The 25562-nt window shown below is 36.0% G+C and overlaps 1 protein-coding gene and 1 long non-coding RNA gene across 3 annotated transcripts in view; one reads left to right on the forward strand and one right to left on the reverse strand.

Annotated features, from left to right (window-relative positions):
• LOC103661580 overlaps positions 1-25562 on the reverse strand; it is a 407461-nt gene that overhangs the window by 189556 nt on the left and 192343 nt on the right. The gene's annotated exons all lie outside the window — the stretch shown is intronic.
• SLC30A8 (solute carrier family 30 member 8) overlaps positions 10053-25562 on the forward strand; it is a 34846-nt gene continuing 19336 nt past the window's right edge. Inside the window, exons 1-2 of the mRNA XM_040625976.1 lie at positions 10053-10369; positions 21753-21952. Of these exons, the coding sequence (XP_040481910.1) occupies positions 10299-10369; positions 21753-21952 (271 nt within the window). The 5' untranslated portion in view covers positions 10053-10298. The remainder of the gene's footprint in view (positions 10370-21752; positions 21953-25562) is intronic.

Consider the following 25562-nt stretch of genomic DNA (forward strand, 5'->3'; position numbering starts at 1 on the left):
GGGTTAGAGTGGAATGCTCAAAGGCCTATAATCTGGTCAGTCAACAGTGGCAAGGAAATATACAAACAGACAATGAATCCAATGTGTTCAAATCTTAGGATTAATCAGTATATTTCCCTTCAGCTGGGGGGCTAGTCTTTATTAATAAGTGAAGGTAGAAATGGCTACGTAGTATAAAGCAGATTAAAAAGAACAATTCTTCATTTGCTGACAGCAACATCCATAATAATGATGACTCCAAGAAGTAATGAAGAATTAATATTCATTGGGACATTACATTAATCATCGAATCAATTTCTCCTTCTGTTTCCTTCAGGAGAAAATGGCCAAGGGGCATCTGACATTACTTATTTACCAGCTTTCTTAGAAACTAACTTGTGAATAGGAAATGCAAGCTATGCCAAATCCCACGCTAACCAACTTCTATCAAACACTGTTCATACTGTTTTGTCATATTGATTTTTGTTGCATAAATAATATTTAAAATATGAGGACACTGTCACTGTGCCTTGGATTTTATTTTTTGTGGCAGTTTAATCTGGGCATTGATAATGTTCAAAATGAAATTTTTATTTCATGAATGATGAATTATCACGATTCTATTGAAGACTGAGAGAAAAATCTTAGTTTTAAATTCTGAAGGGTAAAGGGGACTAATACCCTAGGTATTTAAAGCTTAAAGTAATCCATTATGAAATGTAATACTTTCAATAATGCATTCCATATGTGTCCATGACAATTAAATACATATTTTTGTTCTCTTTTGGAGTCAGCTGCCTTTGAAGGAAATGCAAGCTCCCATCACCCGCTCACTAACCAATATCTGAGTGATTGAGTAGGGAATTTAGGATTGCAAAAGGTAATATGATACCTCACTCATGTGCACTGGATGCAAATTCAAAGAACGCATCCCCTGATGGTGGGAGAGAGACTCGCTGCAATTGGATTGGCGGCATTTTAAAGTGTAGACTCACGGGAAGCAAATCTGCTAATACCCGAAGAAGAGACGAATTAGTCAGCAGTGCCTTGTGGATGTGCTTCCAAGCAGAAAACCCACCTGCCGTCCCTTGATGCATTTTGGGTTTGACGTGAAAAGCAATGGCTGAGTCTTTCAGGGGAAAGCTTCCAGGCGGCTTTTGTCTTGTCTTCTGGACTATCTCCTGAGAGGCAGTCTTGTCAGCCTCGAGTCAAATAAATCCCGACTTCGAGATTCAGAGGAGAAGATGAGCTATGTCTTTGCTCTCCTGGCATTCATCTGGGGACTTGCTGTGAAAATCCTTCTCCTAAGACGAAAGGCCCCTCAAGGCCTTTCACTAAAGGAAAGTAAACTGTCCTCATAAAAATTAAATGGTAGCATTCCAGATAATGACAAGGGGCTCTCTCTCTCTCTCTCTCTTTTTAATTCAGGAATTCAGTGATTTGGCTTTCAGTGATGCTCTGTGCACATATAGACCAAGGAGCTGGAATATTAGAAAGTATGCTTTTGTCTACCTTCTTTTTTTTTTAAGATTCAAATACGGAAGTCATTTTCCAGATAGACCAACACAAGTGTTGTCAGCCACAATAAAAATGCTCAGATAATAGTATCAAACATCCAAGAAACGTCCAAAAGCAATAACAACAGAAATAAAACTCTGGTGAATTGACAAAACAGACCAATGGGATTGTTGTCTTGAAGCCAAAAACAGAATAAAACCTAGCTCGACTGACATTTTCTATGTAAACTGAAACAGACTGACTTTTGGCAGCGGCGTCAGAGACAAATACTCTTCAGCTACTCTGAGGAGCCCCCTCCATAAGCTCCTTCCTTGACAACCAGATACCGTAGTTCCAAGCTCTGTGCCTCCGCTTCTAACACTGTAGAGACAGGCCCAGGGAAAACAAAGTGCAGATGGGTAAGAGATAATCACAAAGTCTCCTGAAAACCTTTGCAAAACTTAATCTGCCAGACACAAGAGCAAAGGGCTGCATGGGCAGGAACTACTTCTAGGTGACACTGCGTATGTCTCCACTAGATGCAAGAAGCAATCAGCGAGGGAAAGAAAAACTAATTAGATGAAAAGGACCAGCTGAAATGACAGAGAAGTGACCCTTCTGGACACGAAGGTCACTGGCCAGCCATGCACCAGGATCCTCCTCTCAATGCAGAGCTCTTAAGGATCAGCATCCTCAAGACCCTGCCAGCTCACCGCCTCGGGGAGGCTCCCCTGGTAGCCTTGAGTGTTCTCCTTCCCACACCTTCCCCTGGGATTCGAGCTGTTAGTCTTGGTCTCCCTACTGGCAGGGCAGTTCGTTGCAGGGAATTGTGGATCTGTAATCATTCTAGGGAAGAGACTGCTGTGTTTATTAAATCCATCAGTTCTTGGCACAGAGCCTAGCTAAATAAATTCACACACACACACTTCCTGAGATTGTGCCTTTAATCTTCTGTTCTCTAGAGCTTAGTAAGATGCCTGGCATGTAGCAGTCACTTGATACCTTCTAAATAAAATCAAACTATGAATCATGCTAAAGGTCCAATTTTATTTATTTGTTTGTTTATTTAAAATTTATTTATCTCTTGCAAAAAGGCAGTCAAATGATGTATTTTTTCCCTCTGCTAGCCCCCCAAAAGAACATAATAATCTCCTGCCTCACAGAAGTTTGAAATTATAATGGTTTTTCTCAAGTATTTCAATTATATTTTTTCTTTCTGATTAAATTTTTGTCATCCAATGATGATAACTTCAAGCTGATTGGATAAGGATATTTACTATTTTTGCCATTAACACCCTAAATTATCTTTAATTCATCTGCAATCGAACTAGACAGCTAATTCCTTGACCTCCTCAAATGGTATCCCTACATGGTACACATATGCCAAAATGATTGCTAATGTCATTGCTTTTTCTTTGCCATTTTTCAAAAGAAATTACATTTTTTTTTCATCGTTTCCAAGAAACCAGGTGATAACAATTTGGAGGAATATTTAAGGGCGCTTTCTTTTTAAAAATTTTTAAAAATATATTTGAACTAAAAAATAAAAATAGTTCATCCATTTTTCCCAGCTCTGGCAACCACCAATCTGTCCTCTGTATCTATGAACTTAGATTTTTGTATATATATATAAACTTATATATATACATATTTTATTTTATTCCACATACAAGATAGATCATATTATATTTGTCTTTCTCTGACTTATTTCACTCAACATAATGCCCTTGAGCACCATCCATATTGTTACAAATGGCAAGACCTCCTTTTTATGGCTAAATAATATTCCATTGTATACATATACCACAATTTCTTTATCCATTCACCCACTGATGGACACTTGCATTGTTTTCATAGCTTGGCTATTGTAAGCAATGCTACAAGGAACATGGGGGTGCGCATATCTTTTTGAATTACTATTTCTGCTTTCTTTGGATAAATACCTAAAAGTGAAATTGCTGGACAATAGGTAGTTCTATTTAAAATTTCTTAAGGAACCTCCATACTTTTTTCCGTGGTAGCTGTACCAGTTTGCATTCCCAACAACACTACACAAGAGTTCCTTTTACTCCTACGTTCTTGCCAACACTTGATATTTCTAATCTTTTTGATAATAACCATCTTAACAGGTGTGAGGTGATACTTCACTGTGGCTTTGATTTGCATTTTCTTGATGATTAATGATGTAGAACATCTTTTCATGTACCTGTTGTCCATCTCTATGTCTTCTATGGAAAAATGCCATTCAGATCTTCTGCCCATTTTTTAATGATGATGATGATGATGATGATGATGATTTTGCTATGGAGTTGCATGATTTCTTTATTCCCTTAGCAGATACATAATGTGCTAATACCTTCTCCCATTCAGCAGGTTGCCTTTTCATTTTGTTGATGGTGTCCTTTGCTGTGCAGTAGGTTTTAAGTCTGATGCAGTCTCGCTTGTTTATTTTTACTTTTGTTCCTTTTGCTTTTGGTGACCAAGACCTATGTCAAAGAGCTTACTGGTTCTGTGTTCTTCTAGGAGTTTCATGGTTTCAGGTCTTTTGTGCAAGTCTGTAATCTATTTTGAGTTAATTTTGTATATAATTTCAGATAGGGGTCCAGTTTCATTCTTTTGCATGTGGCTGTCCAGTTCTCTCTGCACCATTTATTGAAGAGACTGTCTTTTCTCCACTGTATATTCTTGGCTCCTTTGTTGTAAATTAATTGACCATGTATGTGTGGGTTTAATTCTGAACTCTCTATTCTGTTCTACTCTTCTATGTGTCTGTTTTTATGCCAATGCCACAGTATTTTAATTACTATAGATTTATAATGCAGTTTGAGATCTGTATTAGATAGAGTCTAATCTCTATTAGATGAGTGTGATGCCTCCAGCTTTGTTCTTTTTTCTCAAGATGGCTTTAGCTACCTGGAATCTTTTGTGGTTCCAATCAAAGTTTAGGATTTTTTGTTCCATTTCTGTGAAAAATGCCACTGGAATTTTGATAGGGATTATGTCAACTAGATTGCAGTAGGTAGTATGGACATTTTAGCAATATTAATGCTTCCAATCCTTGAGAATGGAATATTTTTTTTCATTTATTTGTGTCCTTAATTTCTTTCATTAATGTCTTATAGTTTTCAATATACTGGTCTTCCACCTCCTTGGTTAATTTTTATTCCTGTTGATGCAGTTGTAAATAGGATTTTTTTTAAATTTATTTTTCTGATAGTTCATTATTGGTATATAGGAATACAAAAGATTTTTGTGTAGTGATTCTATATTCTACAACTTTATTGAATTTGTTTATTAGTTCTAACAGTGTTTTTAAAAAAAGATTTTTATTTATTTATTTGAGAGACAGAGAGAGCACACAGGGGAAGAGTGAGACGGGAAAGCATACTCCCCTCTGAGCAGGGAGCCCAATGCGAGGTTCAATCCTAGGACCCCTGAGATCATGACCTGAGCTGAAGGCAGATGCTTAACTGACTGAGCCACCCAGATGCCCCAGTTCTAACAGTTTTTTGATGGAGTCTTTAAGATTTTCTATATATAATATCAGGTCCTTTGTAAATAGTGACAGTTTTACTTCTTCCTTTACAATTTAAACGCCTTTTTTTCTTGCCTGATTGCTCTGGTAAGGACTTCCGATACTATGTTGAATAAAAGTGGCAAAGTGAGCATTCTTGTCTTGTTCCTGATCTTAGAGGAATAGCTTTCAGCTTTTCACCACTAATGGGCTTATTATATGTGGTCTTTATTATGTTGAGATACAGTCTATGTCCATGTTTTTGAGATTTTTTTAAATAATATTTTTTATTATATAATGTTAGTCACCATACAGTACATACCTAGTTTTTGATGTAAAGTTGCATGATTCATTACTTGCGTATAACACCCAGTGCACCATGCGATATGTGCCCTCCTTAATACCCATAATACCTATCCCATTCCCCCACCCCCTCCCCTCTGAAGCCCTCAGTTTGTTTCCCAGAGTCCATAGTCTGTCAGAGTTTTTAATCATAAATAGATGTTAAATTTTGTCAAATGCTTTTTCTGAATCTATTAAGATAATCATGATTTTTCCTTTCTTATTCTTTCTTAGAATGCCTTTCTTATTCTAATGCCTTAAATCATGGCTTGGGTCCTTAGAACCCTCTCTTGCTTGTCAAAGTAAATAAAATAAAAAAGAGAGACATATATAGTTGTGAGAATGTGAAGCTAGCAGATAACTACTTTGGAGTTTGCAAGACGAAGTCAACTGTATCTATCTTGGAGAGTGCATTTAAGGGTTAATTAATTTAAGTTTGCAGAGTGCCTGTAAAAGGAATTGTGGAACATGGAGGCTAAGCAATAAAATATATACTTCATAAACATTTTAACCACCTAGTCCCAATATTCCCCCCTACCAAAACAGTGCTAGTTTATTTTTGTATTATTTATTTGCATCAATCAGGCTTAATGAAGTATTTCTTTTATTGTTTTAGTATCAATATTTTATCAAGTGTTTTTTCAACAAATACAAATTGCATTTGCACTGAAACATTTCTATAGCTCAATCTTTTTAAAAATAAAAATGGCAAAAGAAAGAGTTATATAGTCTCAATTTATCAAGGAGAAAATAAAACTCAGATGGCTCAGTCCATTCTCACATAAAGTATGAAATATCAGGAAATGGTTTGTGTTTTATACATGTTTACTTTAGATTAAAATGAAATTCTCACAACGTTCTTTAAAATACAATCCAATTAAATTTTCAATGTCTTTGTTTTCACATTCTGGATGGAACTTTTGAAAAACTCACACTGTAGTAATAACCATAAAACCACCTTGCTAAGGAAATGCCACTGAGCTTAGAAATAATATCTTTATAGTCTGTGTGGGAATACTAAAGTCCAGAATCTTCAGCAGGTGATTACACTGATTGAGTCTCATTTCTTTCCTGTTTGTCCTCTTTACAGAGGACACATTCTGAATGGTACTCGACTGCTTAGCAGGTAGAATGAGGCAGGCACGAGTCCATCTGCGCAATCACAGATCACAGATTATTTGAGAACACTGGACCTAGGGAGCTTGAGGGATTTACCTGAAGTCGTATAGCTGATGGTGGGTTCAAGTCCCCAGGTCTTCTATGCAATAACTTCTACTTCCTTGATGGATTCTTCCATTCATGGGTAATTCTTAGCCTTCTGCTAAGACTGGGGTCAATTTCTCTGGGATAGCCAGGACATTTTATTTAGACATGGCCAAATCCACAGCAACTCACTTCTATAGAACTCTGAATATATGCCAGATGCTAGACTAAGAACTTTTACACACATCATCTCTTTTACTCTTCACAAGCACTCTATAGTGAGGGACTCCATTAATGCACCATTTTACAGACGAGAAATTGAAAACCACAGAGGCCAGGTAACTTGTTCAAAGTCACACATGTAAGGAAATGGTCAAACCAGAAACTGAAATTAAGTCTATTTGATTTGAAAGCCCATGCATTAAGCCACTTTACTATACTGCCTCCCCACACAAACAAGAAAAAGCCAAACAGAATGAAAATCCACATTATTATTTTAAAACAAACACACTTTCATGTATCTTTTTAAAAGATGGCTACATGCAAACAATGGCAATATGAAGTGTTTCTGAAGTATAAGTTTAAATTTTGGGAATGCAAATCTTGAGAACTAAGTACTTTAGTGTCTAGGGATGACCTTGGTGGTTTTCCATAAACACATCCCTTCTGCAAGTAAAATATCAAATAATGTGTAAAACACCTGTGTAAATTAGTTTTGCACAAGTATTAGTTACTGTTTGTAAAATCTTATTAATAAACTATTGCCAACAAAAGCTAGCAGTGGGGAGCTGAACCAGTTCTTTGGTCATGTCAGCGATGTTCTTGTGGCTGACGGGAATATTTATTCCCAGACGTAACTGTTATAAATTTCATTTTGCCCCTTCAGTTGCTACAAGCTTGTGATGGTGAGTGGGCGGAGAGGACAACCTGTAATTCAGGATGGTTTAGAAGCTGGTTGCCTAGGAAACTGGAAAAAGCAGCATAATGCCCACCAAAACCAACTGTCAAAAAGAGAAAGGATTTTCTTTTTTTTGATCCGTGTTGCTCTCCAAGTACATATTTTGTGAATTTTGCCAGACTGATTAAGGCCATTGGTTCTTGCTGGGTGGTGCATGCTGGAGTGGGCCAAAGGTCAGTCAGAGGGGACGGGAAATTCTTCATAAACATTGTACTGACAGAATACTGCGGGGAAGGGGATAATGCTGTAGTTAAAATGAATTTATAAGACGACAAAGTTATCAACAGGTGAACATTTCACACAATATGATGTGCAGATGATTCTTAATCATAATTTATCTACATTTAAATTTATAGCAGCAAAGCTAATTTTTTTAACATAAAAGTTTTATTTGCTGTAATCTCCTCTTTGCTACTCTTATGCTACTTACACCGGAAGTTTTGGGTTATATTAGAGTAGTTATTTTCAAGGGTAGCACTTAGAAATTCATCAAAGTAATTTCTTAATACTTTAAAAATATACATATTTAATTTTTTTATTTTTATATGTGTCACACATATACACATATACATTTTATAGGTTTGTATATATATGTGCACATATATTTAAGTAAATCATAGGAAATTGCTGATTTTAGAGTATATTAGGTCTATAAAAATGGCAGTTTTATATATTTCAACTTAAAAATAAATAGCAGAAATCACAGAATACATGTTTTTCTTTTTCTTTGCTGGGGTACCCAGTCCCTCTTTTCTTATCTCCACCTCACCGTATTCTGTATCAGTTCTACCCTACAGTTCCCATATATCCTCACTCTCTTCTTGCCTCACAGGCAATTCACATCAACCACCTAGTATGTATCTCTGTGCTCACAGAATCATGAACAGATGTAAATATGTCTGCGCATCCGTATATGTATTAGTGACAAAACTCATGGTGGAGAATCTCAAACTTCCAGACTTGTTTTTTTCCTGTTGATAGCTATAACTATATATTCTCTTTCCTGCATTTGAATATGGCTTATCTTCTCTTCTTTGCACTTATCCCTAATGGATTTCAGCCTAATTCCCTTTTCAGCATTCATTCACTTGAGTGTGATTTCTCTCCTATGTGCTACAAACAACTCACGAATGATTCAAGCTGCAAAGTGCTGCAACTCGTCGCACAGATGGATTAGTAATTCTTTTCTGGTTTCCTACTTTGCATCCACAGAATAACCTATTATTTTGTAAAGTTAAGAGTAAGGACATATGCGAAGGAAATGCTTTGGATTATTCTAGTAACTCTAGACCCAGAATTTCTCCTGCGAGGAAAAATGGCTTCCCAGAGCCATTTCTCTGGTTTCCATCAGTCAGAACCAAGTTAATGATTGTTTAGGCAATGGAGTCATATGGAAAGACTTTAGAACTTATGTTATGGATGAGACTGTTTGAAATCTTAAACATGAGGCACAGGTTCAGGGCAGATGTGGTAGGACACCTGATGCTCTCACTGTTAACCAAAGGTGACTTCTGTCACTGCTACTGAAATTGCCATTGAATCCTATTTTCTTCTTCAGAGACAATATTTATCCTATTAGGCCATTGTGGCAGACTTCTGCTCAGTACAATGGGCAGATTCCCAAGATGCTGGGCAACTGGGCTATGCCAGGACTACACTACTCTGTCTGAGTTTTCTCACTAGAAGTGAGTGTTGACAGAGGGAGAAGGAAATGAGGTCTCAGTGGTCAGAGATTTATGGCCTCTTCTCCAGTCTGCACTCATTCCCAACCCCCACGTGCATCTGTACAGGTCTTGGATGCTCTTTGGCCTCCCCACAAATGCCTACCGCAAAGGGCTGCTGCCCTCGGGCTATAGTCCCTTCTCTTATTTGGAAAGGAAAATGCTTTATAATGAAATAAAATGTGAATTCCTAGGAGTTTGGGGGTTGGAGGTTCCTTGGGACCAACTCAGAAGATGCCATTCCTGAATTGTGATTTGTTTGTCTGATAGGGTTTCCTTGGGTGAGTCTTTCATCCTCAGCAGAGGATACCCTAGCCAGGGAGAATATAGATCATCCCAGTTCTTGTAGGTATGACTGAGGGCTGTAATTTATTTAGAAGGTGAGTCTGCCCTTTTCCTAACCTGTCAAAAGGGCTTCAAAGCTGCCACACCAGGAACAGTTTCAGATTACAGACTTGAGCAACTAATGACCTAGTCCTCCCTTCAGGAGTGAAATTCCAAAGTGATCCTAAGAGAGTAAATCCTGACAGCTGCTTAGAGGTCATCTTAGGACTAGATCTCAGGAGAAATGTTTTTAGGTTGAGAGAGAGAATCCCCCACCCCCCTGAAAAAGGAAAGGAAAAGAAAGAGAAAGCATGAGACTAGTGCCCAGAGGCTGTCTGCAGCTCACCCAGGTGTGTTCTGAAGACCAAACCTCTACATCAGCAGTTAGCAGGAAACCCCTGAGCTCCTCTACCTCTCAGGAAACAGTGGAATCAGATAGCATCGGAAGCACACACACACACACACTCTCTCTCTCTCTCTCTCTCCACCTGATCCTTCCTGCAGGTCTCTGTAGGAGGCGAGTTTCTGTGGGTGAGAGAATGAGACCAGGTGATAGTCCAAGGAGGCTGTAATTTTAGCAGAACTACCAAGAACATTTATGTAGGAGGCTCGTTATTCTAAATCCTGGAAACCTTTTTATTTTTTTCTTTGGAAAGTACGTGAATGATTGTAATGCTGCTTTGCTTCCCAAACTGGGCACTGAGGTAAACAGCAGAAGCCACAACAACCACAAACAACAGCAGAAGGTCTTATCCTGACCATGGAGTTCCTTGAAAGAACCTACCTTGTGAATGACAGAGCCACGAAGATGTATGCCTTCACCCTAGACAGGTAACAGACATCTGCTTCTGCCTCACAACTTTCTGTGTCTTGACTATTCAATAAATCCTTAGACCCTACTGCTTCAAAATTGGAAGCTTTTGCTGTGCAACTCAGGGGCATTTTGTAAAATTTGATTAACTGTTGACTGACCTGTATAATTTGTATCCTGAAAAATGCAGGATTTGATTCCTTAAATATCCTAAGTGCACAAAGGATACATTTTATTAATACATTTTCATCTGTAGTTCATCTTCCAGAAAATAGGCATATACGATCTAATCTGTTTACCTTTCTTTTCCTCAATTATTCCCATTTTTAAAGTTCTATGGAAATTTTATTGAATTATATTTAGAAAAAAATTAAGGCTTTTCAACTATGTGACAGAATTGGGGTTACCTTGATTTTTAAACCAACTGCAGTTTTCTTGATCATAAAATCCCATAATCAAATGTACACAACTATAATGAATATAGCTGAGTTTAACGTTCTACGTAGTTCCGTTTACTATCTCCATAGTACCACATGCACAATGCCACATCCATTCATCTTCCCATTATTGAACTATTATTGATGGAACACGCCTGGATATATAACAGGAAAAAAATGCCTACTTTCAGATCTCTGTCCTCTTGAAAATTTGCATCTAATGTGGAATGCACAGAGAAAATAGGCAATTACAAAATAGCATAGAAGTGTTACTCTGGAGGTGTTCAATGAGATCTCAAAGGAACCTAGGCCTTAGCTAGACTTTAGGGGTCAAAGAAAGCATTTCAGAAGTTATAGAGTAAGAACTGAAAAATGAAAAGGAGTTAGAGCAAGGTTAGGAAAACTCCACATAGAAAATACAGGTAGGGGACGTTTTCCAGACTGAGATAATTGCCTGGTAAAAACAGAGACATGTAGGGATAAGAGTTTGGTGAGTTTGGGGAATTCAGTCTGAATGAGGAACAAAGAGAAACATGCTTAGTATGTACAGAAGAATGAATAAAAATCTGAAATGATTTCATGGTAGAAGCAGAGCTTAAGGGACTACACACCCATTAATAGTATATGTAATGTTTGTGTTTGTTTCATGGAACCAAATTCATATTTCAAAGAGTAGCAACATTGTGTTTGATAGCACCAAATGTTTGAACAACTGTAAAGGTACTTTTTTTTATAGGATCTTATGATTTTGCTTTAAAATTATATGATAGAATCTAGCACATCAATTATCTCACATTATAAGAATTAGTTTCTATTAGATGTGATTTATTAAGACCACAAATAACAAAACATCATGTTAGGTCAGGCAGAAATTTTAGACAATGACTTATTATTACTATAGACACTATAATAGAGCATCTCTAAATTATTAAAATAACAGTATTTCCCTTTCATTAAAAGAGACCACTAACACTCTGCTACACAAATAAAGTCAACCATTTATAGTTATAGGGTCTCATTCTCTTCCTGAATGAGTATGGTTTTCAGAATATGGTGATAGAAACTATCAAACTCAATTTTATTTTATTTTCACACAAAAACAGTTAAACTGGGGAGAAATGATTTGTGCTAATGCCTCATTTTCACAGTTAGGAACCCGAATGCCAAAGAGAGGAATTACCTTTCTTAAGGTCAGATGTCTAATTACGACAGAGTTGGGATCTGAACCCATGCCTTCTGTTGGCAAATTTAGTGTCTGCTTCCTCCTCCTCCACTTTCCTGCACACACACTTTCATCTTGTGGCCTCCTGAATCCTTCATCTATTTCTCCCTGAGGTCACATGGACCTTGATTTCCTCACTTGTGTACTACTTTTTTATCATCTTCCCCAACCTCCTTTCTCATGTATTTTCTTTTGTCTCTATTTCCCAGACAACTCTGCCTTCTGATATTCCTTCTCTTTTCTCCTTCCTTCTCTCTTTTCTACTATAATCAGCTTTCAATTTACATTGTTACGAGCTATTGAGAAACGTTACCTGAAGGAATCTTTATTCTCTAATTCCAAAAAAGGAGTGTTTCATTTATCTACTGCTGGGCTACAAACCAATCTCAGAATGTTGTAGCTTCAACAGCAATCATTTTATGATTCACAATTCTAGGGTCAGTGACGTTTGCTCATGCGGCTGCATTCTGCTGGTGTCTGGGCTGTGCCAAAAGTTCCAAGATGGCTTTACTCACATATCTGGGAGCTTTGTACCAGCTTTTGGCTATTCTTCATTCTCTTTCCCATGGCCTCAAATATTTCCCCCTTAAAGGAGACTGAGTATTTGTGTCCCTCCTTTCCAAATTCATATTTTAGAGCCCAAACTTCCATGTGACTATGCTGGAGATAGAACCTTTAAAAATGTGATTAAGGTTAATTGAAGTCATAAGGATGGAGCCCTGATATGGTAGAATTGGTGTCCCCATAAAAGAGGAAAAGACACCAGAGATCTCTCTCCACCATGTGAGGATACAGCAAGGCAGCCATCTACAGACCAGGAAGAGAGCTTTTGCCAGAAACTGAATTTTCCAGCACCTTAATCATGGACTTCCAGCCTCCAGAACCATGGGAACATAAACTTCTGTTGTTTAAGCTCCCCAGTCTGTGCTTTTTGTTATAGCAGCTTGAGCAGACTAACACAAGATCCAGCTTTAACTGGATCCGATCACAGAGTAATTTATGCCTCAGGGGATTGTTGAAGACAGTAGAGTAATCAATAAGTGATTAAGTAGGTCAGTGGTTGAATGTGATACCCATTTGGGCAGAGCAGGCAGAAGCTTAACAGTGAGACCATGGAAAGAGGCAGTCAAAGCAAACATGATTAAAATGATCAGCATCCCTGGGCTGGAGTGGGGGAGGTAAGCATGACTCTGTGTATGCCAAGGCTGCACCCTCTTGGGAACGATAACAGAAGCTGCATGTGTAGGGGACATCAGAGGAAATGGATTCCACTTAATTAGACAAGCCATTCCTAAACAAATAATAGAGCTAACAAGTAAATGTCAGCAACAATGGGCCCATGGGGATCAGTACCCAGCATTTCTACCATGTATTACCTAAAACATCCAATTGTAAGCTAATTATTACAAGATCTGCAAAGAAAGTGTAAAAATAACCCATACATAATAAGAGCAGGTGATAGAAACTGCCTTTGAAAGACCCCAGATGTTGGACTTAGCATTCAGAGATTTCAGAGTAGTCATTATAAATATGATTAAAGAATTAAATGAAATCATGTTTAAAAAATTAAAGAGAGATATGATGGCACTGTCTCATCAAACAGACAATGTCAATAAAGAGATAGAAATTATATAAAAAGAACCAAACAGAAATTCTGAAGTTGAAAGTACATTAAGTAGAATAAAAAATTTGTTAAAGGGGCTCATCGGTAGATATTAACTGACAGAAGACTCAGTGAACTTGAAGACAGGTCAACAGATATGCAACATAAAGAACGGAGAGAAAAAAATAAGGAGGAAATAGAACCTCAGGGAAATGTACACATCAACAAATGCCCTAACACATGCATAATGTGCAGAAGGAGAGGAGAAAAAGGAGGAGAGAAACATTCAAAGAAATAATGACTAGAATTCTCCAAAATTTGGTGACAATATTAATCTACATATCCACAATGGTCAACAAGAGGAATCATGGAAAACAGATCTACATTCTGACATATCATAGTGAAAATACTAAAAGCAAAACACGCAGAAAAAATCTCGAAAGCAGCAAGAGAGAAAAAAAGGTTTATCGTGTTCAAGAGCATCTCAGGAAGATCAACATCTGACTTCTAGAAGAAACAAAGAAGCTGGAAGACAGTGGAATGACATATTCAAAGGGCTAAAAGAAAAAAAAAACTGTCAACAAATCATCTTATATCCAGAAAAACTACCTCCTAAAATGAAGGTGAAATGAAGACATCTCCAGGTGAGCAAAAACTGAGAAAATTTTTTGCCAGCAGACTCACTTTTCAAGAAATAAAGGAAAAATTTCAGGCTGCAGATAAATGACACCAGACATTCACTTGAATCAACACAGAAAAACCAAATAGCGTCAGTAAAGTTAAAGGTAATTATAAAAGACAGCATATTTACTCTCCTTTCTTCTCTTCACTGATTTAAAGATAAATTGTATACATAAAATGTATATAATATTAGTTGAAATGTTAAAGTTATAGAAAGATACAAACTACCAAATAACTCAAGAGGAAACAGAAAATCTGAGTGGATCTATAATAAGTAAAAATATTTTCTTAGTAATAAGGAAACTTCATGCAAAGAAAATAGCAAACCCAGATGTCTTTACTGGTGCTTTTTACCAAACGTATAAAGCAGAATTAATACCAATTCTTCACAAATTCTTCCAAAAAATAAAAAGGAATGAACATTTTCCAACTCATTCTATATTTCAATATTTCACTGATAGCAAAACAAGAAGATATCACAAGAAAATAAAACTATAGGTCAATATGCCTTATAAATAAATATAGATTCAAAACTCCCTCCACTCAATACTAACAAACTGAACACAGCAAGATATAAAAAAATTACGACTATGGTGAAGTTGGATTTATCCCAGTAATGCATATTTGATTTAACATTTGAAATACAATCAAAGTAATACTACATTAATAGAATAAAGGACAAAACCCAAATATGATTATCTCACTAGATACAGAAAAAGCATTCAACAAAACTCAACAGCCTTTCATTATGGTGACGTCCACCAAACAAGGAATAGAAGGGAACTTCTTCAACTTGATAAAAAGCATCTATGGAAAACATGAAACTAACATTAAACTTAGTGGTAAAGGCCTGAAAGCTTTCCCTTAACATCAGGAATAAGACAAGAATGCCCATTGTCACCATTTCCACACAGCACTTTACTCTATATTCTAGCCAGGGCAAGATAAAAATAAAAATAAAAATAAAAATAAAAATAAAAATAAAAATAAAAATAAAAATAAAAGGCATCCAGATTGGAAAGGAAGATATAACTTAACACCGTTTGCAGACAACATCAACTAGTATATAAAAATCCGAAGGGATCTACTGAAAATCTTTAGAGCTAATGAACAAGTTCAGTAAGGCTTTAGGTAGCAAGATCAATATCCAAATAATAATTGTATTTTCATTTGATAGCAACAACTAATCTGACAATACAATTAAGAAAACAATTCAACTTAACAATAGCATGAGAAAGAATAAAATACCTGGGAATAAATTCAACAAAGTACCAAACTTGTACACTGAAAATAAACAACGTCAAAATTAAAGATTTAGATCCTTATTTAGATAAATTAATAAATATCCCATGTTTGTGGATTGAAAGACAATTTTAAGAAGGCAATATTCTCCAAATTAATGTATATTTTCAATGCAATCACTAACTGCTTTTTGAAGAAATTGACAAGCTAATCCCACAATTCATATGGACACAAAAGGGGCCTAGAAAAGGCAAAACACGCTTGGAAAAAAAAACATACTTGGAAGGTTTACACTTCCTGATTTCAAAAGTTAATAAAAAGCTACAATAAATGGTACTCAGCTAATTAAGAGCTAAAAGTATAAAACCCTTAAAAGAAAACATAGACATAAAACTTTATGACCTTGGGTTAGGCTATAGTTTTTTAATAGGACACCAAAAGCCTAAGTGATAAAATAGATAAATTACAGAGCATCAAAATTAAGATCTTTTGTTCTGCAAACAATACAATGAAGAAAATGAAAATGCAACGTTGGGAGGAAATATTTGCAAATGATGTATGTGATATGGGATGTGTATGGGAATATATAGAGGACAATTACAACTTAATAAAGATAAATTGGCCAATTTAAGAATAGGTGAAGGATATGGACAGACATTTCTCCAAGAAAATATACAAATGTGTAATAAACACACGAAAGATGTCAGCATCATTAGCCATCAGGGCTAATGATGCAAGTCAAAACCACAATGAGATAGCACTTCATCCCCACTAGGATGGCTATAATCAGAAACCAAAAACAAGCATTGGCGAGGCTATAGAGAAATGAGAGTGCTCAAATATTGTGTGTGGGAATGGAAAATGGCATAGTGCTTTGAAAAACATTTTGTAAGTTTTTATAAAATGTTAAGCATAGAGTTACCTTATGGGTCCAGGAATTCTATTGCTAGGTATTTATTCAATAAAAATGAAAACACACTTCCACAAAAGCTTGTATACAAATTTTCATAGCAGCATTCTTCATATAGTCCCCAAATAAAAACAACATAAATGCCTGTCAACTGATAAACCAGATAAATAAAATGTTGTATATCCATACAATGGAGTATTATTTGAAAATAAAAAGCAATGAAGTACTGATGTATTGATATTTGCTACAACATGGATAAACCTTGAAAACATTATGCTAAGTGAAAGAAGTCATTAATAAAAAAAAAATCCACATGTATGATTCCATTTATATGAAATGTCCAGAATAGGAAAATTTATGGAGGCAGAAAGTAAATTGGTGGTTGCCTGGGCTAGGGTTGTATGTAAGGAGATTGGGGATTTACTGCTAATGGGTACAATGTTTCTTTTTTGGGCAGACAGAAATGTTCTACCTTAGATTGTGGTAATGGTCACACAACTCTGCAAATTTGCTAAAACCCATTAAATTGTCTACATTAAATGGATCACTTGTGTGGTATATGAATTATACATTAATAAAGCTGTTTTAAAAGGAGAGGGGAAATGGACACCTGTTCTAGGATGAGAAATTACATCTGATTGTGCAAACATTCCTATTTCCCCACTCCCTGTAGCTCTCTCCCCTCAAAACACTTCTTCACATTACTCATTTGTTTCACAAACATTTAATCAAGTATAAGCTCAACAAATTTGTACTGAATGGTTCCTGTGTTCCAGACAAGGTCCCAGGCACTGAATACATAGGACTCATTCTAGTGCAGACAAAGGTAAGTGGTTGAGTAGGGGAAACAGGCCAGGAACTAAGGGATTTATGGATGTTTTCTCCCTCTTTGATATTTATCCTTTCCTTAAGAAGAGAGGGTCAATTCCCAGGGTTAATTCATACAAAACTGATGATTTGTATGCCTTATTGTCACTGGAGTAGAATCTAGAATAATGGATATGGACAAAGGGGAAACAAAAGAAAAGCTTGCTTTTTGCTTATTCAAGCTCTGTCATAAAAATGCTTAGCTTAGAGTTCTTAAACATTTTTTTCTTAAAGTTGCCAATTTCTTTTTAAAAGATTTTATTTATTATTTATTTGAGAAAGAGTGAGTGAGAGGGGGAAGAGAGAATATGAAGCAGACTCCGCCCTGAGTGCGAGCCCTACTAGGGCTCAATCCCAGGACCATGAGATCATAACCTGCGTAGAAACCAAGAGGCAGACCCCAAGAGTCCCATGCTTAACCAACTGAGACACCCAGGCACCCCTAGCCTTAAGTTATTTCACAGTGCAACTTCCTTTATTGCTTCTGAAGAACCATGATAATCATGTAATGTGAAAATGGTAGGCTAAAAAATTCACATTTTTTGTGCATTTATCTTTTTCCAAACACACTCTGAAGTGTTTATATGAATTAGCTAAAATCTCAAAAAGCTACCCTATGAGAAAGGTGTTATCATTATCCCCATTTTGCAGGTGAGGAAATTGAGGCACAGAGAGGTTATGCTGTTTTCTTACTGTCATACAATTAGTGAGTGGTAAAGCTGGCATCGACTTAGCAATGGGATGTCAGCCCAAATTCTCAACTTTCTCGCTGTACTGTCATCCACTCAGCCCATCTCGGAAACTGGCATGCCCTTCACCTAGCTGTTGTCACCAGAAATCCATGAGGAATCCTCGAGTCCCACCCTTCCCTTATTCCCCCCTAACTAATGCTATTAATTAGTATGTCCCGTTGATGCTACCTCCCAAACAACCCTCAGATATGGATACTTCTTCCCATTTTCCTTGTCACTGCACTGGTCCAAATCGCCACCATCTATGCTTCAGCCACCTCCTAAATGGTCTCTATGTTTTGCCTCTTTATACTCAAGCCTTCCAAGCATCACCCGAAGTGATCATTTTAGAAATGTGAACCACATAATGTTTCTTCCCTGCTTAAAACTTTCCAACTTCCTTCCTGCAGACTTGGAAGTAAAAGGAAACCCTTTCTAATGGTTCATATTTCTGTATGATCTAATTTCTGCCTACTTCTCTGTCGTCACCCAATGTCACTCTTTCTTCATCCCACAGTGGCCACCTACGTAGTTCCCTTTCTGTCAAAGTGAGCTTTTGAACAGGACAATCTCTTTCTCGCCTTTGTGCCTTTGCACCAGCAATACCGTCCACTTGAGATGTTTCTCTTCCATGTCGGTCTACTCCTGGTTATCTTTGAACTCACTGCAGAGTTATCTCTACAGAGGTGCCTCCCGTTAGGGCTCTATTTAAAGTAGCCCCATCTTCTATCCCCGATCACTGACCATTATACTACACAGCCTCTGTGATTATCGGCTGGCTTACTGTTTGTCCCCCTCTGCTAAGATACAAGCTTCTGAGGTCAGGAACGTTGTCTCAGAGACCACGGTATCCACTAGCACCTCTGATAGTGCAGACACATTGCAGGCGTGCAGTACAAATTTGCTGAATGAATGAACACATGAGGTACTGGATATGCATGGTGGGACCTGAGCTTTCGTCGCCTCTTCTCACAGCAATACAGATTCGAGGTTCTTGGGAGAAGTGATGTGAAAGCACAAAATAGAAGTGATTTTATTTAGTCAACATATGAAATAAGAGGGTGAAAAGTATTACCAGCTCTACTTTAGAGACACAGAAACAAAGGGGTTTAACTTCTACCATCAAAAAAAAAAAAAAAAAAAGAAAAGAAAAAAGAAAAGCTTCTCCAAGATCACAAAACAAAGCTCCATTCTCTAATTAGTATTTTAAGAAATGAGCTCAAAGTTGTAGGCTATTGCAAGAAAATGTTTGAATATTTCCCTATTTCTCCTGCTAGTCCCCCTTTTTTTCTTTGCTGCTACAGTAACTTCTTCTCCTCTGGCCTATTATTCCTATTCTTCAGAGCTTCAGCCATCTTTGAATTCATGGAATCTATGGTGCTTTATTCACAATTCATTTTTTGATGCATCATAGCATTTGCTTTCTAGAACTTCCTTGAAATTCTTCTCAGAATTCACATCATTTTTTAGATTAAGAGCCTGTTCTGCACGTGTAGGTACCCAGACCACTTTGCTCTAAAGAGGTAATGAGAAATGTATTTTAATTTTAGTTTTTTAAGTTTTGGGGGGATTACAGACCCTTTTAGGAGCCCAGTGAAGACTGTGGGCTCTTGCATTCCCCCCCCCATAAAATACACACAAACACACAGATGAACACATTGCATCCAATTTCAATACACTGAGTAAAGATTAACTATAAAGATCAACAGCCCCACTTGTATGAGCAAATAATTGGAAAAGAATGAATTGTTTAATAACAGGAAATCAGCTCATTGTGTCTCACATATTTATATTAAATACAGTGCTCTCTATATGTTAAAAATAATAATGTACAATATTTAATAAATTGAGAAAATGTCAACAATCCATATAGCTAAGAATCAGGTTCCAAAGCTGTATCTTTTGTAGGATCCTTTGGTGACACATCATTTCATCCATAATCCATTCCAGCCCTTCCCCACCGACTTGCAGCCATATGATTTGAGTAGCATCTACCCCAACCTCAGCTCCAGGAGTCAGCATGGTAGGGTTTAGCCAATCTGATTATACAAGGTCTAAGCCAATTAGCCCATCCATATGCCTCTGGCTATAAAGGTTGGTTCTTATTTGGTCAAATCAGCATGCAACTCAGGACTCTTGTTTAGGAGTTGGGAATGGACACTCTCTCTCCCTATATAAGAAAAGGCAGGTGCACAACTCCTGATGACCTTGGGCAACCATTCCACTATCATGAGGAAAACCATCCTGCAGTTGAAGTGCACTTGAGAATGCAGAGTGATGCATCTGGAATCTTCCTAAATCAGGTTAAATCCTGATATATCTTGATGTTTTCAGTTGCAGAACCAGTAATTCCCATTTAATAGCATGAGCTTTGTTTTCAGTTCTTGTAACCAAAAATACCCTAATTTATTATGGACTTTAAGTAAAAAAAAGTGTGTTTATATATTACAAAGCTAAACAACAAAATATCAGTAATAGTTGTCTTTTGGAGGTAAGGTTACCAGTGATTCTTCCCTTTGTTTTGTGCTTTTCTGTAATTCTAGATTTTCTGTAATGAATATATATGTTAGTTTATTCAAGAAAAACACAAATATAATGATAATTAGTGTCATAATAATTATCATCATCTAAGCCAAAACCTTCAGACCTTTAATTCCAGATGGTGATAAGACAAATGAGCTCTTCAAGTGGTGGTGATTTTATTTTTCTTTTTATACGTTTCAAAGTCATGAATGCTAAGTTCATTCTAAGAATCTTATTAATGTCTTCCAATAAGTTTGCTAAAAAAATGAATGTCTGACCAGCGCAAGATCTGTGGACATTGATATTGGCATCAGTAGAGATTGGTTTTAGGTGTTCTGAGGCTCAGGTAGGAGGCAGGGTGGAGCCACGTGGAAAAAACACTGGGCTTAGAATCCCAGTTCTGCTGCTTCCTGGTTATTTGGCCCCAGGCAATTACTTAACCTCTCTGAACCTTGATTACTTCAGCTAAGAAACTATGGAATTGGACTGAATGTTATCTACAATCTTGCTATCCATGAAACTCTAGAGTTCTATACATGGCTCTAAATAATGCTTTATATTTGAGAAGAACGGGTAAGTCCTGCCTGCTTCAGGAAGTGTAAGTAAGTTCAACTCCCAATACAGCTTTGACAGATGGATAGAGATTGTGGGCAAAGCTGTGTTAAGAAGGTTTCTAAGAGCCCACATGGACTCAGCAGGAGAAAGTGCTATGATCTATTAACAGTGTTGCTGTGGAGAAGAAAGGAAGAGTTTTGGCATTTAATAGTGAGTATTTGAATCATCAAGCTGGCTCCTGCACGCATATCCAACATTGCCCTGCCCCTCCCCCATTTAAAATTTGTAACACAGGGTCCAAAATCTTTTCAAAGTGCGGTAATGTGGAAGGAAATGCATCAAAGTGTATCTGCTTCCCTTCTCCTGTTCCTCTGACATCTCTTAATCACTGCTGGTATAGACTGAATAAGACCTTGACCGAATAAAAGCAAAACCTTAGTAGTTGAGAATTCAGAAGGAAATTTCTTGCTTGTTCCTTACACTTGATATTTCTTGTGGAAGGAGCTGTGAACAGCAACTTCCCAGCTCGTTAGCAGATGTCCTACTATCAGTTCTGAGAAGAGGCAGGGCTGTCAGTGAGGTGTTTGTTTGCAACCACGTTCACATCTTGCTTCTGTCAAACTCATCCATAGTGTGGAACTCCAGCAGAAATCCTTGAATAAAGATCAATGTCCTGGAGAGAAGCCAGAAGAGCTGGAGTCAGGAGCCATCTATCACTGCCACAGCAACTCCAAGGCCACAGAGAACAGAGCAAACGAGCAAGTCTATGCCAAGTGGAAACTCTGTGCTGCTTCGGGAATATGCTTCGTTTTCATGATTGCAGAGATCGTGGGTGAGTATTACTTAAAAAGACTTCTCTGATTCAACAAGCAAACACACAAAACCCTGCATCACTGTGGACAGTTATGTAAGTTCTCCGTTGAAAGAAAGATTTCATATTTTTTGTAAGTACTGAGTAACAATATGCTCATTATAGATAAGGTGGAAAATATTAGGAAACAAAATAAAATTCATCACCATCCCACATTTGAGTAATATCCTCTAATAACATTGTGGAGTATTTTTGTACAATATCTTTTTCTATTCATAACTCAGCTTTTTTTAACATAACTGAGGGCATACTGAATGCTTTTGACCATGCCATCAAATATTCTTCAAAACCCTTTTTATGCCTGAATAATATTCTATAATACACTCCACTGTGATTTACATAACCGTCTCTCTATTGTTAGAAATTTAGGGAGTTTTTTTTTTTTTTTCCTGCTATGGACAATGCTCAGTGAAAACTCATGAATAAAAGTCTGCCTGCCTCTCTGGTTAATCCCTTGAAAGAGATTCCTAACAGTGGAAAATATGATTGAAGGACACAAATATTTTTATTACTTCTTGATGCATATTGCCAAACTGCTATCCAGAAAGCTTAAAACAATTCATATGTCTGCCTGCCGTATGTAAGAATGATTCTCCAAATCTTTGCCAGAGCTTATTTTAATCTTTTGAGTATCTTTGTTAATGTATAGGTGAATAGCTTTATTTTATTATTCATTTTTTCGGTTACCATTAGAATATTTTTTGCATGCTTATTAGTAATCCATATTTCCCTTTGTTGATGCATTTCCTGCTTGTCTCTTAATGTCTCCTGTTCACTTGTTTTTTAATACTTTATAATCTCTACATTGATCTCCAGGGACTCTTTATATAGTTAGGATATTGAACTTTTTTATGTTCATTATAAGTACTTTTTCAGTTTATTGTTTACTTTTTAATTTTTGGTTTGATGTGGATAAGTTTTAAATTTTATATATGTAATTGTACCAAACATTCCATTTCGAGCTAACTTCTTTTATTGCTCTTTCACTATGTTAGTGCTTTGGTCCCCATCTACTGAGAAGATAAATACCATTTTGTTCTTCAATTTTTTGCATTTAATTTTAAATCAATGTGGGATTAGATACACTCCAAGGACTAAAAATTCTTTTTCTAAATAACTAAAAAAGTTTTCAGCATTATTTCTGGAATAATTAATTATTCCTTCCATTGATTTTTGATGTTTCTTTAATCATTCATCAATATTTTATAAAGAATAAGGGTTTGGTTCTAAGGTGTTTCATTGATCTGTGTTGTTCTTCTTTGTTACTAGTAACATATTTAATTAATGTAGATTTATATGTTGTAATATCTGTTGTTCTTTTCCCCATTATTCCTTGTTTAACAGAAAAAAGGAAAAGTTCATTTATTTCTGTTTATTACTCTAATTAAACATGAGAACAATTGTGTTTTCTCTCCAAAATCAGATTATGATTTTATTGATATGTAAGTTAATTTGGAAATACAAATCTTTTTAGAATACTCAATTTTCTCCTCTAGGAATATGGTACCTTTCTCCATTTATCTAAAAACTCTATATCTCTCATATGTTTTGTGATTTTAGTTAGTTGGCTTATTTGTTTGTTTTAATATAGGGGCAGCCCATTTCTTGCCAGGGTTATTTAGATATATTTGGTTTATTCCTTCTGGAGGTGAGTGGGGTCTTCCTTTTTGCATGTCCTCTTTTCTAGGTGGTTACTTCTGGTATTCTGGAATGTTTTCCATTTTGCATATTGATTTTATACTCATCAGTGTATTTGCATTATTTTCATTCTAAATGTATCTTAAACCATTTTCTTTGTTCCTCTCTCATCCATCCACCCCCCCCACGAGATAACAATCTCTTGTGCAAAAAACATATTTCTCTTCTTTTTCAATAATTATATCTCTTCTTTTGTATGTTTCATATTTTTATCATGTTAAATAATATCTATGCTAAATCAGTTCTTCTGTTCAACTATTTAACTGTTAAGTGAAATGTTTCCTGAGAGGTTATTTTTTTTTTAGATTTTATTTATTTATTTTATTTTTTTAAATAATGAGGTTAAGTATTTTCATTATGTAAATGAAGTGGGTTTTTCCCCTAGTTTTTAAATGATTAACAAATAATCAAGGAACTTGTTGACCTTTATCAAGTATCTTTTCTTATAAACGTACTCAAAAATTTTTTGACACATTGTTGATATGTTTTCTATTCAGAGATTTCCTTATATAATACGGTCTTTGCATTTCTAGCATTATGATAATAACTAATATCTACTTAATGCTTATTATGTGCCAGGAACTGTGATAAGTGCTTGTCATTGTGTTACTTACTTAATCCTGTTGAAATCCCTGAGAGGTAGGTCCTCCAACTATTAATTGCACTATGTGGATGAAGAACCAGAAATGCAGACTTAAGTACTCTACTTGTAAGAGGGCAGGCAGTCTGAATTCAGGGGCTCAAATTCCTAAAACTGTCATTACAGTTCCTCTCAAATAGATTGTGGTGGACCATTCTTTCAATGCATTGCTCAATCTGGATCACTCCTATTTTCATTAGGATTTTTTTATCTTTATTGGTAATTAAAATTGATGGTTTTCTGTTTGGAGCTATTTTTCTAAGTTTTTGAAGTACAGTTATGCATATTAAAATGAAAAGTTTAGTTTTAATATTACCTTTATCTTAAAAAAATGGAAATGATTTATATAACACTGTAATTATCTCTTCCATTTTTTTTAAAGAAGTCCCTGGCAAATTATCTACCTTTGGAGACATTCTTGGAAATAATTTTTAAAATATATTTATTAGCTTCTTCCTCACTTTTTGACGTACTTAAAATTTCTACTTCTCCAGTAAATTTTGGTCATTTATGTTTTTCCAAAATCAGCCATCTCACAGAAATTTTCCAATTTATTACCATACATTGGAACATGACAGTCTCATATTAATATTCTCTTGTTTATTCTAGCTACATTCTCATTTTAATACTGTTTACATATTTTCTTTTCCTTGATTTAACTTGATAGATGTCTAGCTTCTTTATATTATCTATATATGTGTGTGTGTGTGTGTGTGTATGTATATATATATATATATAGAGAGAGAGAGAGAGAGAGGGAGGGAATATACTATTATCTAAATTTTTCTTCTGTTTTTAATTCACAATTTTGGCTTTAAAAATATTTGTTGCTTCTTCTATCTTTCCTCAGGGTTGTAGTCTTACTGTATATCTTAATATCTTGAGTTATATCCTTCTCTGATTATTTTTAGCCTTTCTTTTCACTAATAATAAAATTATATTTAGCTGTGAACTCAATCTGAAAGTTTTGATATGCAATGTATCTTATTTATTATTCTCCCCCCAAATAAAAAAAGAACACTAGGAACTACCTGGCATATAGTATCATAAGCTACTATTACTCCATTCCCATAATTAACTGTTACACTCTTACCAATATTTTGGCTTCATTTTCTGTTACCCAAAAGGTGGGCTAAATTAATAATAATCTAAGACTGGAGGAAAACAGAACCTGCTAAGTTTTTGTTTTTGTTTTGCTTTTTGGGTTTTGTTTGTTTGTTTGTTTGGTTTGGT

This window comes from Ursus maritimus, unplaced genomic scaffold, assembly GCF_017311325.1.
Source record: "Ursus maritimus isolate PB19 unplaced genomic scaffold, ASM1731132v1 scaffold_9, whole genome shotgun sequence".
NCBI classification, from domain to species: Eukaryota; Metazoa; Chordata; class Mammalia; order Carnivora; family Ursidae; genus Ursus; species Ursus maritimus.